Source organism: Gymnodraco acuticeps, unplaced genomic scaffold, assembly GCF_902827175.1.
Source record: "Gymnodraco acuticeps unplaced genomic scaffold, fGymAcu1.1, whole genome shotgun sequence".
Lineage (NCBI taxonomy): Eukaryota > Metazoa > Chordata > Actinopteri > Perciformes > Bathydraconidae > Gymnodraco > Gymnodraco acuticeps.
The window spans coordinates 1,006,274-1,021,160 of NW_022990368.1; the positions used below are offsets into that span (position 1 = coordinate 1,006,274).

At 37.9% G+C, this 14,887-nt stretch overlaps 1 protein-coding gene across 1 annotated transcript; it reads right to left on the reverse strand.

The window, feature by feature from the left end:
• Positions 1 to 3,423: 3,423 nt before the first annotated feature.
• Positions 3,424 to 14,839, reverse strand: LOC117551413 (saccharopine dehydrogenase-like oxidoreductase). The gene is made up of 12 exons (XM_034224306.1): positions 14,368 to 14,839; positions 12,129 to 12,238; positions 10,312 to 10,392; positions 9,039 to 9,168; positions 8,877 to 8,926; positions 8,585 to 8,715; positions 7,761 to 7,878; positions 5,844 to 5,963; positions 5,697 to 5,753; positions 5,451 to 5,562; positions 5,161 to 5,242; positions 3,424 to 4,685 (listed from the first exon to the last, which is right to left on the reverse strand). The coding sequence occupies exons 1-12, from the start codon at positions 14,564 to 14,566 to the stop codon at positions 4,595 to 4,597; spliced, it is 1,281 nt and encodes a 426-aa protein (XP_034080197.1). The 5' UTR covers positions 14,567 to 14,839; the 3' UTR covers positions 3,424 to 4,594.
• Between the last annotated feature and the right edge of the window lie 48 nt (positions 14,840 to 14,887).

The following is a 14,887-nucleotide window of genomic DNA, read 5'->3' on the forward strand; positions in this document are numbered from 1 at the left end:
TTTGGTGCTTTAGTCCGATTTTACTTCTTGACATGGTGAAGTTTATATATGCCCATATGCACTTTATAATAACGGTCATGGCAAAGTCAAATGTTTTTCTTAATACTATATATATTGATTGTTTCAGCAGCTGTCTCCATGAAAGAAAGTATTACTATACTTTCTAGTACTATACTAGTACTATAATGCATTATTGCATTATAGTATCTTATTAACGTCAGCTCTTAATTCAGTCATAGGTGGTATTTTCTGAATGTGAGATGAGATATATTTGTGCAAATTGATATTCTGCTAAATACACCATTTACTTTAAAAAAAAGGTCTAAAAATTCCACAAACTCAGCTTGTCATTACACCAAGAGGATACAGCCTATATTATAATATATTGATATTTCAACCAAAGAGATGTAGACATACAATTAGCAATACAGCAGGGAATAAAAGTAATAAAACAGACTATAGGGGCTGGTCAGTAAGATATATCAATAATATCGAAGACTCACTATGGATGAGGATGAATACAAACATCCAGACAGACAAGTACATAGTTAAATGTATACAATTTAACATAGTCATACATACTTGCATAACATCACGTTTCAGTGACAGCTGCTTGATATCACTGCTAGTAAAAAACATTAGTTTATTATATATTATTGCTGATGCCAATTCTTGGTTTAATGATTGATTGCTATCAACCATGTAATCTCACAAGATGATAAAAAGCTGTTCATGATGACAAACCAAATGTCCCTTACCCACAGGATCTAAATGTAAGCTATAACGGGACAAATTCCAAAGTCATTGCGGCAGTGCAAAAACGACTGTATTGTCCGAGGTTCCTGTGAACAAAGCCTAAAAAGCTGCATTGAATTCATTCTAAAAATATGGCCTTGATTGGGAATACAATTTCCCAAATCAGTCTTTGGAAATCTTGAACATGTTAAGACTTAGAGAGTATGATTTTCTTAATTACTTTTATCTGATGTTGCATTGTAAAATAGCTGGCAAAACATTTTTTTTTCATATATAAATTGTACACACACACACACACACACACACACACACACACACACACACACACACACACACACACACACACACACACACACACACACCCCACACACACACACACACACACACACACACACACACACACACACACACACACACACACACACACACACACACACACACACACACACACACACACACACACACACACACACACACACACACACACACACACACACACACACACACACACACGTAGCCCTTCATCTGGTTGGGTTTATAGATAGGAAATGTACCTGTAGGACTTTTGAGTTTGTCGCTCAGAATTAGAATCAGAACACCTTTATACATCCCACAGAGAGAACATTTGCATTAGTTACAGCAAGAAAAGAGCCAAAGACAGCTAAATATGAACTATCTCATGGTTGAGTGCACTTATCAAAGTGTCAGCTTAATGTAATGTAGCTGATGCACTTTTCTGTGGGGATATCACTGCTACTACGAACGTATTTTATTGCTAATCATTGTTTTAATTGTAAGCAAGCGATCAGCATGCAATCTCACAACCTGAAGATTACTCCTGAAATAAGCTTTGTCACAGTGTGGAGGAGAGTGTGTGACTTTGATGTAGTCATGTTGGCTGTTCAGAATGACCAACAAAAGATCATTTCCCAACAGGATCCAAACGTAGGAGATGAGAGAAAAAATCCAAAGTCATTGTTGCTGTGCGAAAATATGTGTCTGAACAACATGAGTTAGCAAAATAAGTTGAACTCGTTATTAGTCACCATTCGTTGCGTAATAGTATATCATTTGCCCTTTGTGTTGCTTTGCACAGTGTGCCTACTGTTGATGTTGAAGCAAAACGTTTCTAAACCCATCCTGTAAGGACAGGATAAGGTACAACAGGTGTAGTAAACGTTATTTTTTATAGTAGACACTTCTTTCTGAATGAAAAACATACTGTGAATGATAACGATATTGGTATACCACATTTGACAAACTGTTTCTGTTAGTTCAATTGTGAAAAGTAAAGGATTGCTTTACTCTAAAAACTGAAAGACATACTCTCTGTACCTTAGTTCAATATTAGAGCCAACAGTGTGGAGAGCTTCGTGATTCAACTCACTGCTATTGAGCTGATGTCTTTCAGAAAAACTATGGATGGCTCATGGCTGACTGAATTAAATGTGAGAGCATTAAAGGATTATTTATAAAACATAAAAGATGGCACTTCCTGTGAAAGTGATGCTTAAGATTTAAGTTTTTCTTTCAACGATACATGATGAGATTCTCACTGATGCAATACTTGACTTTCAGTTGTCTAGAATCAGGAATGGGGCTATATGAAATGTTCACTTTACCATGACTATCCTGGCCACAATAATAATCATTAATTGTATTTTTATGATAATCCTTTTATTATGAGCACAACTGAGAGGATAATCGGTGCCACACTCCCGTCACTCCTGGACCTCTACAACACCCGCCTCACCCGCAGAGCACTCAGCATTATGGGTGACCCCACCCATCCCTCCAACTGCCTCTTCACCCTCCTGCCTTCCGGGAGGAGGTTACGCAGCCTGAGGTCGAGCACTACTCGACTAAAGAACAGTTTTTTACACCAGGCTGTCAGGAGGCTGAACTCTCTCCCCTCCCTCCCCTCTGGACTATAACTCCCCCACACACTCAGACACTCAAATCTAGCACCAGACGCTTTTTACGCTGCTATGGACAATCTTGCACCAATGTACATTCTCAAATATTGAAGTGACTGTTATTTTGTACATATTGATTGTTGTGTTTTTATTTAGGTCTTAATGTGTGCACATGTAAAAATGTGTCTTTGACCGTGTATATATATATATATATATATATATATACATATTTGCACACATATTTTTTATATACATTAGTTTTTATATTTGAGATTGTGGGAAACGGTATTTCGATCTCTGTCTGTACACACAAACTGGAAGATTGACAATAAAGTTGACTTTGATTATTTAAACACGGGACATTTTGTTAAGAAACAAATACGACTCATTTTTAAATAAGGTAATAATGAATCATAAGGTCTTAAACTAGATAAAATGACATTGTGTCAGTAACATCTTTCTCACAGAACTAATTTTTTCTCAACCTATTTCTCACTTGGTCAGCGTGATAGCGAGCCAAATCAATTAGGCACAACATTCTTGATAATGGAAATGTACCAATATCAACTTATTGAGTGTTTCTTCAGAGATTGTCCCAACTTGTAACTTTAAAATTCTATAATACTCTTTGTTTTTTGAAAAAAGGTATTTGCATGTAAACCACCAATCACGAGAACCTCTTCCTGTAGACAGGAAATGCATTATGCTCATAAAGTATGTATCCAAAGATCTTTGCAAGAAAGACAGGCACTTTTTTTTTTGCAGAGATGATTTTATTTGTGAGGCCGAAACAAAGCGCAGCACAACCAAACAAAACCTAATCATAATCAAAAATGGAAAAATAAGTACTGAAAGTTTTGTGGATAAAACCCCCCCCCACAAACATGTTAACAAAACATCAGACAGGATACTTTCAGTCCATTGGAGTAAACAGTGCCGTCTCGTGCACAAACTGCCTGGATGCATTTTATGTCAAGGCTCAAACACAAGTTCGTAATGGTGAACCATTGCAGCATTCAGATACAAACAAACTGTAGAAAGATTGAAAAAGTATGATGATTTAGCCATTATCAAACTATTAACTGTCAAAAACAAAGCAATCAGGCTAACAGGCCAGGAAAGGCAAGGACACACATGCACACACACCGACACACACATACACACAGTAGATAGCTTTACACTACTCTGTGGGTAATGACAATTGGCAACGTTCCTCTTTGATGAAACAGTTGAGAGAATGTGAGATTTGTTGCCACGTATAAGTAGGTAAATATCATAAAAGCTGCATCCTTTAGGAGATTCTGTTATTATGCAGAAGATGTGGACACACCATTATTAGAATTTTAACAATTTGATGTAAACATTGTTGGATCATAATTTCATATTTGTCAGTACAATATTTCACTAACTGATCTTTGGTATGATAAATAGGCAATCTAAATGTTTTCACTTGTATCACCTGACAGTGTACAGTAGTAGAGCAAGACTAGTAGTAAACATGTTTTGTCCAATTAGGTAAAAAGATGAATTGAAATGACACACAGCGAACCTGAACAAACTTCATGGACAATAATCATGTTAGAGCATAGCCGTGTTAAACCTGTTCACACGCAGCTGTTGTGCATTGTTGAATAATTGTTGTGCTTGGCTGCTGCACCTTTTGTCTTTCAAGCAGAGGGTCAATAGTACATTCAAGCCAAAGAGACACCAGCAAGTATCTGATTAAATAAAGAAATTATAAATGCAGAAAATGCAATCAAAAATGCTGTTTGAGCTTAATCTGAAAGTGCACTCCATAAAGCTATCGCGATTAAATAGCCCTCTTATAAAAGTAGGAAGCGTTCCATTTATTATTAGTATATTGTAAGTATTAGTAAGTGCTGACAAAAACCTGGAGTATGGCATCAGGGAGGGGACAAACTTTAGAGGACAGTAAACTCGATCCCGTGTTTGTGGAGGCGGTCCGTCAGGGTGGTTTTTGCAAAAAGAGCTGCTGGAGTGTAGACCCCTCCCCTGGAAATGAAGGATATCAAATGAGTTTCATTCCTCAAGCGATATTCACACTAAACCGTAAAACATAGAAATGAAAAAGCTTTGTTTGAAGCATCATTTAGGATTTTTTTAAAAACTGTGTAAGCTCCTGTATGTAAGATCACCTTCTAGAAAAACTCTTATGTTGTTATTTTATATAACAGTCGCGCATATTCAGTTTTATGCCTACTCCAATTAAAATATTTAACACAATACTTTGCCATGTGTCACTGTCTAGATGGATTAAATATAACATAACAAATATGGTCAAATGGACAGGACCTGCAAAATATTAGTCCTGCATATGTATATCCAAAATGTAACAAAAAACTAGAGAATAACTTGGAACGAGCATATCAATTGTGCAAAGAGACCCTTAGATTCAAATTGTGTGTGCTGAATCTGTATTTGGGTGAAAAGTCACTCCCTTGTCAGGCAGTATGTTGTTATAACTCACTTCTTGGGCAGGGCTGTGGGTTCGTTGAGCATTGTGAGGGCCGACTGCACCATGACGATGGGCGTGGCCACATATGCACACTCTGAGTAATAACAGAAAGACAAATACAAAACCTTTAGACACACCAATGAGGGTTGGAACATACCAGAAATGAAATAGTTTGCCTAAAAAATGATGAGTGCAAGAAAACATGACTGAGGTTCGGATTACAGGTTTTATTTGTGCATTCATGAAGGGATTCAAATAGTTCTCTTTGTTGCATCAAGTACAAAACTAGGATTTTGAGTTACCTGGCCCCTTCACCAGAGTGCGGATCTTGCCGTTGGGTTCTCCCTGGGAGGGATCCTGCCCCTCCGTGTAGCCCTCTCCAAAGAATTCAAACTGGAAGGTTGAATCCTTCATCTAATACACACAGAAAATATATATCAGAAAATCAAGCATCCTTTACTATCTAAACTAAATGGATGTATTTGCATATGCATGAGATGAACCGCAGCAGAGCATTAACTCAGTGTTTTAACTTTATTTTTGTTTACCTGCTTTCTAGTCGGTCCGTCCATGGAGAAGACTCCAAAGGAGAAGAACTCTGGGTGCTGAGAGGGTGGGCAAATAAAACACATGCACATAAGCACCTAAACATATCCCAGTTAAATTGGCTTATGTGATGTGCAATGTTTGTTTACCTTGAGGAGCAGTTTGCGTCCAAAACTGAACTTGACAAAGAGCCAGAATAGCAGGCCCCCAAACAGCAACTTGAAAACGTTGCCAATTCCTCCGATTCCCACATACGCTCCATACTGAACCTGAGAATAACAGTAACAGATCATTGGATGCTGGACAAACATGGCAGGGGCAGTAATATAAACAGGGCTGCACATAACTGGTGCGCAGGTGCACCTCCGCCAAAAAAAGAGCACCGGGTCATTTGAAACAAAGCGCATTTGCGTACCAACATTGAGAGAGGGAGAGAGAGAAGAGAAAAGAGAAAATAGAGGAGAGAGAGAAAGATATTTGCGAGTTGCATATGAACCATGATATGAACTCAGGGCCGGCCCGTAGCACTGGCTAGATGTTCGCCTAGGGCGCCAGATCTGGGGAGGTGCTGCGCTGGCAGTTCTGGGAGGGAAAAAAACATTTTGACCGTTGGGCCTCATCCTAATTTTCGGCCTTGATGTAACAATATTCACAATTAAGTCAATGTAACACCCTTTTCACCCCGGTTCCACCTTTCATTTGCCCTGTACGATGGGCGCTGTAAGTGATGAAAATGGGGGATGTTGGCTTATCTGGCGCCCGCAGCTCACAGACAAAATGCGAGTGAGCGAGGGAGAGAGGGAGGGTGGTACCAGCGCTGTTGTTATTATTATAATAATCTGGTGCCATGCTAGCTGCTCTAACGGAAATAAGAAGAAGAAGATGTTTCTACAATAATGTGGAGGGAGAGTCCTCTCCAGTCAGACTGAGAGGCTGATAAGTTAACTACAGCTCAGTGAGGTAAAGGACTCTTAGTCTAAATTCAAACGGTTTGGTCACAATTTATGTAAACACATATTTCCAAGGCACTCCTTTGTAATTATTGGGATAAACAGGTTTTAAATCATTCCAATGTACAGGCTACTATAGGACAGTAACCAAAAATATCCTTTAAAACGAGATTTAAAAAAAATGCATAAATAAATAAATGTTAAGGTAAAATAAGATATGAATGAACAACACAAATAAAATAAGTTACATTAATTTGTTATTGGCTATGGTAGGCTATTGGTTATGTTCACATACTTATTTGATTACATCCACTTGTCTAAGATGACAACAGAGACTTTCGACCCAAAACCAGCTGTTGACTTGTGGATGCAAGCAGCTAATCACAGACTCAACCAGAGAGAAAGTAGTAGGCCTACATCATCAGCTACCATGTCTGACAGAGAGGAAGACAGTGAGGAGAACAGTCAGGAGGGTAGTGATGACAGCTTGTAGGATTACTGGTCGTGCTAATGTTGTCTTGTGTTGTGTTCACCTCTGCATGTGTGTTCTGTGTTCACCTCACGTGTGTTCAGTGCCGTGTGTCTGGCAAATAAAGTCAAGACCCCCTCAAAAGTTACGGTTTATTTCATTTTAAGGATGAGCACCAAGCAACATCTCCAGGTGCTCCTTTGAGAACCAGGGCAAAAAAGTTATGTGCACCCCTGAATATAAACACTGTTCTCATGTTGGCCCCATCTTAAGCTAAAAACAAGAAATGTCAAGACAACAAAAAAAAGAAAGATTTGGAACAAAACAGCTGCATATTTGTCCCTATCCCAACTTTTCCATAATGAAAAAAAGCCAGGAACAAAACCAGTTTTTAAAACATAACTGTTTTTGTTACAATGGTTTTTTCATCAAACTTTAACCCCCTCCCTTCTAAAATGTCCACGATAAAAAATGAAAACGAAATATGTGAGAGTACAAGGTAATTAACTTAAACTGAAATTATACAATACAGTAGGTGTTATTTTTCTTCTTAACACTGTATTAAAAATGTATTTTAATAGTGAACAATTAGAGGAAGATCCACACAAAGAAAGTTTGATTAAAGGAAACCGAAGTGAAAGACTGACCGGCTTGTCGTGATGTTCCTCCAGCAGGAAGCGCTGAGTTCTCTTCACAACGGAGGGGTCGGAGCCCAGGAAGGGCACAGAGTACTGCTGGACCTCATTACTGAAGAACAAGTTCCCCCTGCAAATTCACACAAAGAAATACACTCAACATTATCAACAACTGTGTTGGGCAAACTACAGTACAAAGTATAATAAATGGTAATGACAGCTATCTTTTTCAATTAATTATTTATACAGGCAGTTTTTCCCACTGTAATATTTCCTCCTGAATGAACAAAAATAAATAGAACATATTTATTTTTCCCATACAACTATTAGGAAAATAAAATTGCCTGATATATTTATTTTAGATTCTTTAACTCTTAAATATCAATATTGGTTTTATTAATCACCAGGTTCTACTGAAGTTATGCCACTTGATATCGCTGCTTAAACAAACATATTGCACTGCTGGTGCAAATATCGTTTTAATGATAGACTGCTATCAGCCGTGCTATCTGACCAGGTGAAAGGTTATTCTGAAGGGAACTTTGTCACAGCGAGGCATAGAGTTTGTTCACTTTGCTGTGGTCATGTTGCCTGTTCATATTACCCAACATGAGCTAAATGTAACAGATAAGGGACAGAAAACACAGCCATTGTTCCTGTGCAAAAATATGGTCCAAAGTTTATCAGTAACAGTAACTGTATGACATTTGCCAGTTGGACAGAGTTTCCTTAAATTCTTAAGCAAGTTAGAGAAACCAACTGTTTAAGTGCCATTGAGAAAACGGAAAGGAAGCGTTATTTTTATGTCTGAAGGAAATTTCTACTCTACTATGTACCTGCGTTTAATCTTGGAGCCAACAGTGGGGAGGGGTTTGTGATTGAACTTCCTCCTGAGAGTCTGGAGCTCATGGCCCTCAGAAAAACTATGGACAGCTGACTGCCACGTGCCGTCATGGAGACATCCTCCCTGAGAGAGGATGGTGGAGAGACAATGTGGAGGAAGAAGCGGTGGAAGAAAGGGGAAAACATAAAAGACAACAGAATGAAGAAGGGTTCAAAAAAGAGGAAAGTGGATGATCAAGGAACAACAACAAGATGGTCCATAGTTTGGACTTGTAAGTTACATACATCTTCTCCTGCGCCGAAAGTCAGGAAGCTCTCCACTGCAGTCAGGGTGCCTGTGGAAGAACACACATACACATGATTTAGATATGATAAAAAATAGCAACAGAAAGAGGGCGAGTGGAGTGAAGCGGGTGTCATTTTGCATCAATGTGTTTGTGAGCCTACCCTTGAACTGGTCCCTGGTGAAGAGGACTCCCATGTCGGCAGGAATGGAGTCGAATCCGCAGCTCCCTATGACGTACACACCTTGTTCAGCTGCCTGGCTGTCGTAGTTCAACTGCATGCCCTCCAAGAACTGCATACAGCCAGACAGAAACATAGTAAAGACACAAACAAGTGCTTTCTGTGTGCCAGTTAAAAAAATTAATGGAAATGTTACTATGATTTAGATTAGACAGTTTTTTCCCCACCTCTTAACAATTAGCACAAAATGATGGTGAAGGTGTTGGGGTGTTTTGTGTAGCTTTTAAAGGAATAGGAAATAGGAATAGGAAAGGAGTATTGAGTTATTGAGTTATTGAGTAAGTCGCTTTGGATAAAAGCGTCTAACATGTAATCTAATTCTGGTCGAATGTACTTATTGTAAGTCGCTTTGGACAAAAGCGTCAGCTAAATGCAATGTAATGTAATGTAATGAATCAATACACAACAGAATCAAAGTTAGGCTGTCAGAATGGGGACTGTGTTTTTGTTTTTTTAAACCTATGATTTTTAAATACAGAAGTTTAAAATGAAGGTTAAAAAAGAGAGACCCGAAAATATCCCTTTGAAAACTGGGCAGATCTTAATATGCATTACCACAACCTTTATCTAGAAAAAAACATAATCCAATTGATTTAGTCTGACAAATTTAAAAAATGTATAGCTGAGGTTTAAAAAAAAAAAAAAAGCCAGACATCTGTCCTATTGGTCTACAGTTGGTTCTACATTTCATAAAGCAGAGATTTTGACTAGCTTGCTGTTCCAAGCCCTAGTTCCTTCTCACAAGCAATTCTGGATTTAGCAGCAGCATGACCTAAATTAGTTGCTCAAATATTTTGTATATAAATGATTTCTGCTGGGAATTTAGGGTCAGATGGTTTGACTGTTTTAAGTGCATCAGACCTCCATCTAACAGCCTGGACAAACTGCTGTCATGCGGCCAAGTGAGTGATTATCTTGTCTAACAGGATGCAGCATGAAACGCAGCACGTCTGAACATTAGAACAGCTGCAGAGTCAGATCAGAAAACATGCAGGTATGTTCTTTTTACTTTAATTTCACATGCATTAATACATTTAGGGCACATATCATTTTAGTATTCAGAAGATTAAGGTCTCAGGAAGGGAAATAAAAAAGGTTAATAAAATACAAATTACTTCCCTGTAACAGTTACAAGTTTAAGTGATAAGTGATGTGCACAACATTATAGTAAAGAAAAACAGCACCATAGACATACCTGAGGCTCTCCACTGATGTCAATGTGGTGGGCTCCATTCTCCACACAGGCCTTCACCATTTGCTCACCAAAAAACCTGTACTATACACAGACAGAGACACATATATTTAAATAATGCAAAACCTTATTGTTCTTATTTGGTGGAGGTCTGATTCCCCGGCCAATTGTTTGTGTTACTACTTTGCTTTGGGCTAAAAAAGGGTTCAACTTTTTGAATGTTAGCCAGTAAAATAACAGGCCAAGCCTCCGTCTAAACCTAGGGCCTAATTTGGTACTCCTCACAAATACAGAGCTTTTGACAGCTTCTGTATAAATAATACAACTTTATAAGCCTTCAATTATTTCTTCAATTATATGTTTATTCAGCACAAATCTGAATATAGAGTTTGACTTTACCAACAATGTTTCAAGTTTAAATCTAAGATGTCTGCAGTAACCACTTCAAAATAAACAGTTGAAACCAGATATTCCCTTGCATATCACATCTCAAGGTATTTTTACTTATCATTACTGCCTAACCTCCACACACGTTCGGACAAATGTGAAGGTTGTATGAGGCCCCTTTGGTTGCAAAACATGTCAGAAACCATTTATTTATAATTAACAATTCATTTTTCCACCATACCTAGCATTCTAACATACCCCCCCAGATATTGACTCACTCCCTCTTGTTGCCGATGCAGCAACAAGACATGATCCCCAGCTGGCAACGTCCCGTAATCGCTGGGTGGAGGAGGTGATGACACGCGTTAAAGTAAATACCCTTCATTTTCTCAACACCTCTTCTAATATAGTCCGTCCATGAATGCAACCATATCATTCTCTTCTCTTCTGATATTTGATTTGGCTCATTTGCATTTATTAACCTTCCTCACCTTCTGAGCACAGTTGGTATGTCTGTCTGTATGCAAGTATGTTTGATGATAGATGCACCGTGTCATCTTTGTGTATTACACTTTGTGTTTTAAATTAATGTTTGCAAACATTTTAATAAAATATCTGATTAATAATAAAAAATGATCCACTGGATTTCCCCACAAAGCATTGCAGCTGCAGAACCTAGCTCCAAGGGGAATCCTGTTAAACTTGAACATTGAGGTTTCTTTTGTTTTATATATATATTCATGTTTAAAAATACATGTGAGTCATATGATCTGTCTGATTATTACGAGTTGTTATTCTGTTTGTAGTCTTAAATAGTCAACCTTATTTTGTTGATTTTGGATAACCAACCCGCAGAGCGAAGTACATTCCACCTTTGTAACACTCCTTGTTTCTTCTTCTTGGGCTAGTATGTGAAACGTGGGGTCACAAGAATACTGGCAGCACCCCACTCTCAATGGCCTTTACCAGATTTATTAAATGTATACTCACTTAAAAGACGAGATAGAAACACTGAACTGATAAGAGAAATAAGAGGGTGTATTTTTTTTAACTTCAAATATTTGTCTCCATTTAAACCAAGTTGCCAGCTGCTGTGTACAACAGTAGAGAAACTGCAGTGGAAGAATTTGAATTGAAACAAGAACCTTGATTTCACACAGAACGCAAAGCAGTGCTGGATGCTTTCCATCCTGACTCAAATACAATACGACATATTGTGTGCTGCAAGTCAGTTGGCTTCATTGTGTAAATAAAGGCTGCTCTGTGTGTATTAATGAGAGAGAGAAAACGGGGATATGTTGAACTGCACTGGTGCCAAAGGGAGATGCCAACATGCTATATTTGTGAGATGATGTGAGGAAAAATAGTTTGTCATGAGATGGATAAAGAAATGTGTAATTTAAAAAAAAAGAGAATGATAGGCAGCTACTTACAGGCCCTACACAGTTGAGAACAATCACAGCCTGTTTGCACATGGCTGCAAGAGAGCCTGCTTCTCCCACATCTGCCACAATGACGTCCACTGACCTCAGCTCAGGCTTACCTGCAAGCACACACAGAATACAAATGTTTGCGTTACAGTCTCAAACATCAAACGTCTTTATAGTTAACATAATTACTAATATTCATGATTACCAGGTGTGAATATGGAAATACTGTACAGCTGTGGGAAATGAGTATGCGAGAAAGAACAAGAGAAAATAGGCTACTAGAAGCACATAAAATGTTAAGAGCGGATTGATTTGGATAAACATATTTAACTGCGATAATTTTGACTGAGAAAGGAAATTGAGTTTGTTCAGAAATCATGATTTTTACCTGACTATCATTGAAAAATGATCATACAAGAATCTAAACTAAACAAAGATTTTATAGAGTGCAAAATTAGATTTGTATGCTGCAACAATACTTTGTTCAGATTGGTATTTTGACACATATTCCGCCTTTAACAAACATTGTGCATCCTGTGAAATAACTAACTTTTTGGGGCTTGTTGGAGAAAGGCACATTTGTGTTTAAAACGGACAAACTGCTTGCAGTGTTTCCTGAATGACAGTGTGTGCTGCCATGGCTGAGGATTGTACAGTGAGCAGGTTTGTTCCATCAGCTGTTGTTCGCTCCCCGAGGACACAACAGAATATCTAATCCTTGCCTTGCCTTGCCTTGCCTAATCCTCTGGAAAATCACATTACTATCATGACAGCAGAAAAGCTCCCTGCTCTTGATCCAGTCATGGAATTTATTATCCAGATTTAGAGTGTTGCATATACATCCTAAAAAATGACTGGCCCACACAATTAGTGTTTACCGGTATTCAGTAAATATAAATATTAAAACGTTTTTTTTTTTAATTGAGAATTTTCCTTTTTTTGTGTGTAATTGTAAATGGAATTTTCTTTTTTTCAAATATTTGTCATCAAACACATTAATCTATCAATTCATTTAAGGCTGATCATCAGCAAATATATTGACTTAAAGTTTGATGGTTTTATTATTTTAAAATAATAAAAAATCTTACAGATACTATTAGTGCAGGGAATAGCATTCCAATGTATTGTTGCTGTAGTTTGGCAGTTTGTGCAAATTGTGTTGAGCATTTTTTACAACTCTTACTCCTTGTTAGTAATCTTGTTTGTCTTTTTCACCATCAGCAGTAAGGATAAATTGTTTAAGTTGTTGGTTGAGTTATTTAAGGTGAGAGTTGAACCATGCCTTATCTTTATTAACTTTGTTCAAAGGGGAAAAAAGTAAGAGCTCAAAAATTAGTTTTTGGTGGATACAATTTCAATAATGGTATGATTTCTTTTTGTCAAGTTGCCTCCTCGCTTATACTTTGGAGTTAAGTTAGAGTTTAAGGTCAAAGTAATGTTAAACGAATCACTATCAGCAAGCTCAACTTGGATAGATTAGTGATCCTGAGTTGAACTGAGAGTTAAGTGATTTCCGTATGCCTTTGTAAATACTCTGTAAAACCTGATTAGAGGCACAGCTCTAACTACATTATCCATCCTTCTGATGGTGGAAATATTCACTGAAAGAAACTATCCCGTGGCAGAACTGTTGGTTCTAGAGACAATCTGATCAAAATAAGTAACTAAGTACATTTGGTCAAGTACTCTACTTAAGTACAATGTTGAGGGATTTGTACTCTCCTTGAGTATTTAAATGTTTTGCTACTTTGTACTTCTAGTGCACTACAGTTCAGAGGTAAAGCGTGCACTTTCACTCCACTACATTTATTCAATACCTTTAGTTACTTTGCAGATTTAGATTAATGATGTGAAATATAAAAAACACTAAATCAGACTTTAGTCACCTGGAGTAAAATTCACAAGCTACCCTGCAGTATTCAAAGTAAAAAACTAGCTGCACCTTTACCAGCTTTGATAAACACAAATTAATGCATCAATAATTATAATCAAAACATATGATATAAATGATTCTGAAATTGTTCGATCTGAAATATGAGTAGGCTACTTCTTTTTGGTAGTATAATTTGGTAGTATAATTTAATGTCAATACTTTTTTCCACTTTTATTTGAGAAAAAGTTTGATTGCAGAACTTTAAAAGAGTAACCATACACTCTGGTACTTCTACTTTGACTTCAGTACAAGAGTAATTTGTCCACCTCAGAGAAAACGCACAACTAATGGAGTTGTTGGGGTACGTACTGAGTTCTGCGGCCGCCTGCTCCAGAACTTTCTCCAGCTTCTGCTTGCTCCTGCCGGCCACCGCCCACTTCAGGTTCCCGTTTGGACCCTCGGATGCGACCCGGGCCACCTCCTCCACCACGAACTGTCCCGTGAATCCGGAGGCTCCGAAGATAATGAGATGGTAGGGTCTGCTGGATGATGTTTCGACACGGGCCATGGTTACAGCAGCAACAGTGGAGGAGTTAGATGAGATGATACCTGCACCAGTCTCTCTGACTGACTGACAGAGCAGAGCTGACTGCGTGCACTTTTGACAGCGCTCCAGAGTCTACTTCCGTAGCAACATTATGCTAATATGCTAACAGACATTAACAACTGCGTGAGGTTTTCTTTACTATCAAAATAATTACGTATCAAAACATTTTGTCACGTTACGTGTGTATTATAGGTCAGTGAATGTTTTATAACAATAACTGGCTCATTCCAAAGAGAGTCAGCCCATCTAAGTTAGTTTAATTTATCTATTTGTGTTAAGTGT

Excerpts from the sequence above, each read along its gene's own strand:
- LOC117551413 (XM_034224306.1), bottom strand. The coding sequence starts at position 14,566 with ATGGCCCGTGTCGAAACATCATCCAGCAGACCCTACCATCTCATTATC. Across the intron at positions 8,927-9,038 it reads CACCAGGGACCAGTTCAAGG|GCACCCTGACTGCAGTGGAG; the intron begins GTAGGCTCACAA and ends GTTCTTCCACAG. Across the intron at positions 5,754-5,843 it reads GACGCAAACTGCTCCTCAAG|CACCCAGAGTTCTTCTCCTT; the intron begins GTAAACAAACAT and ends CCACCCTCTCAG.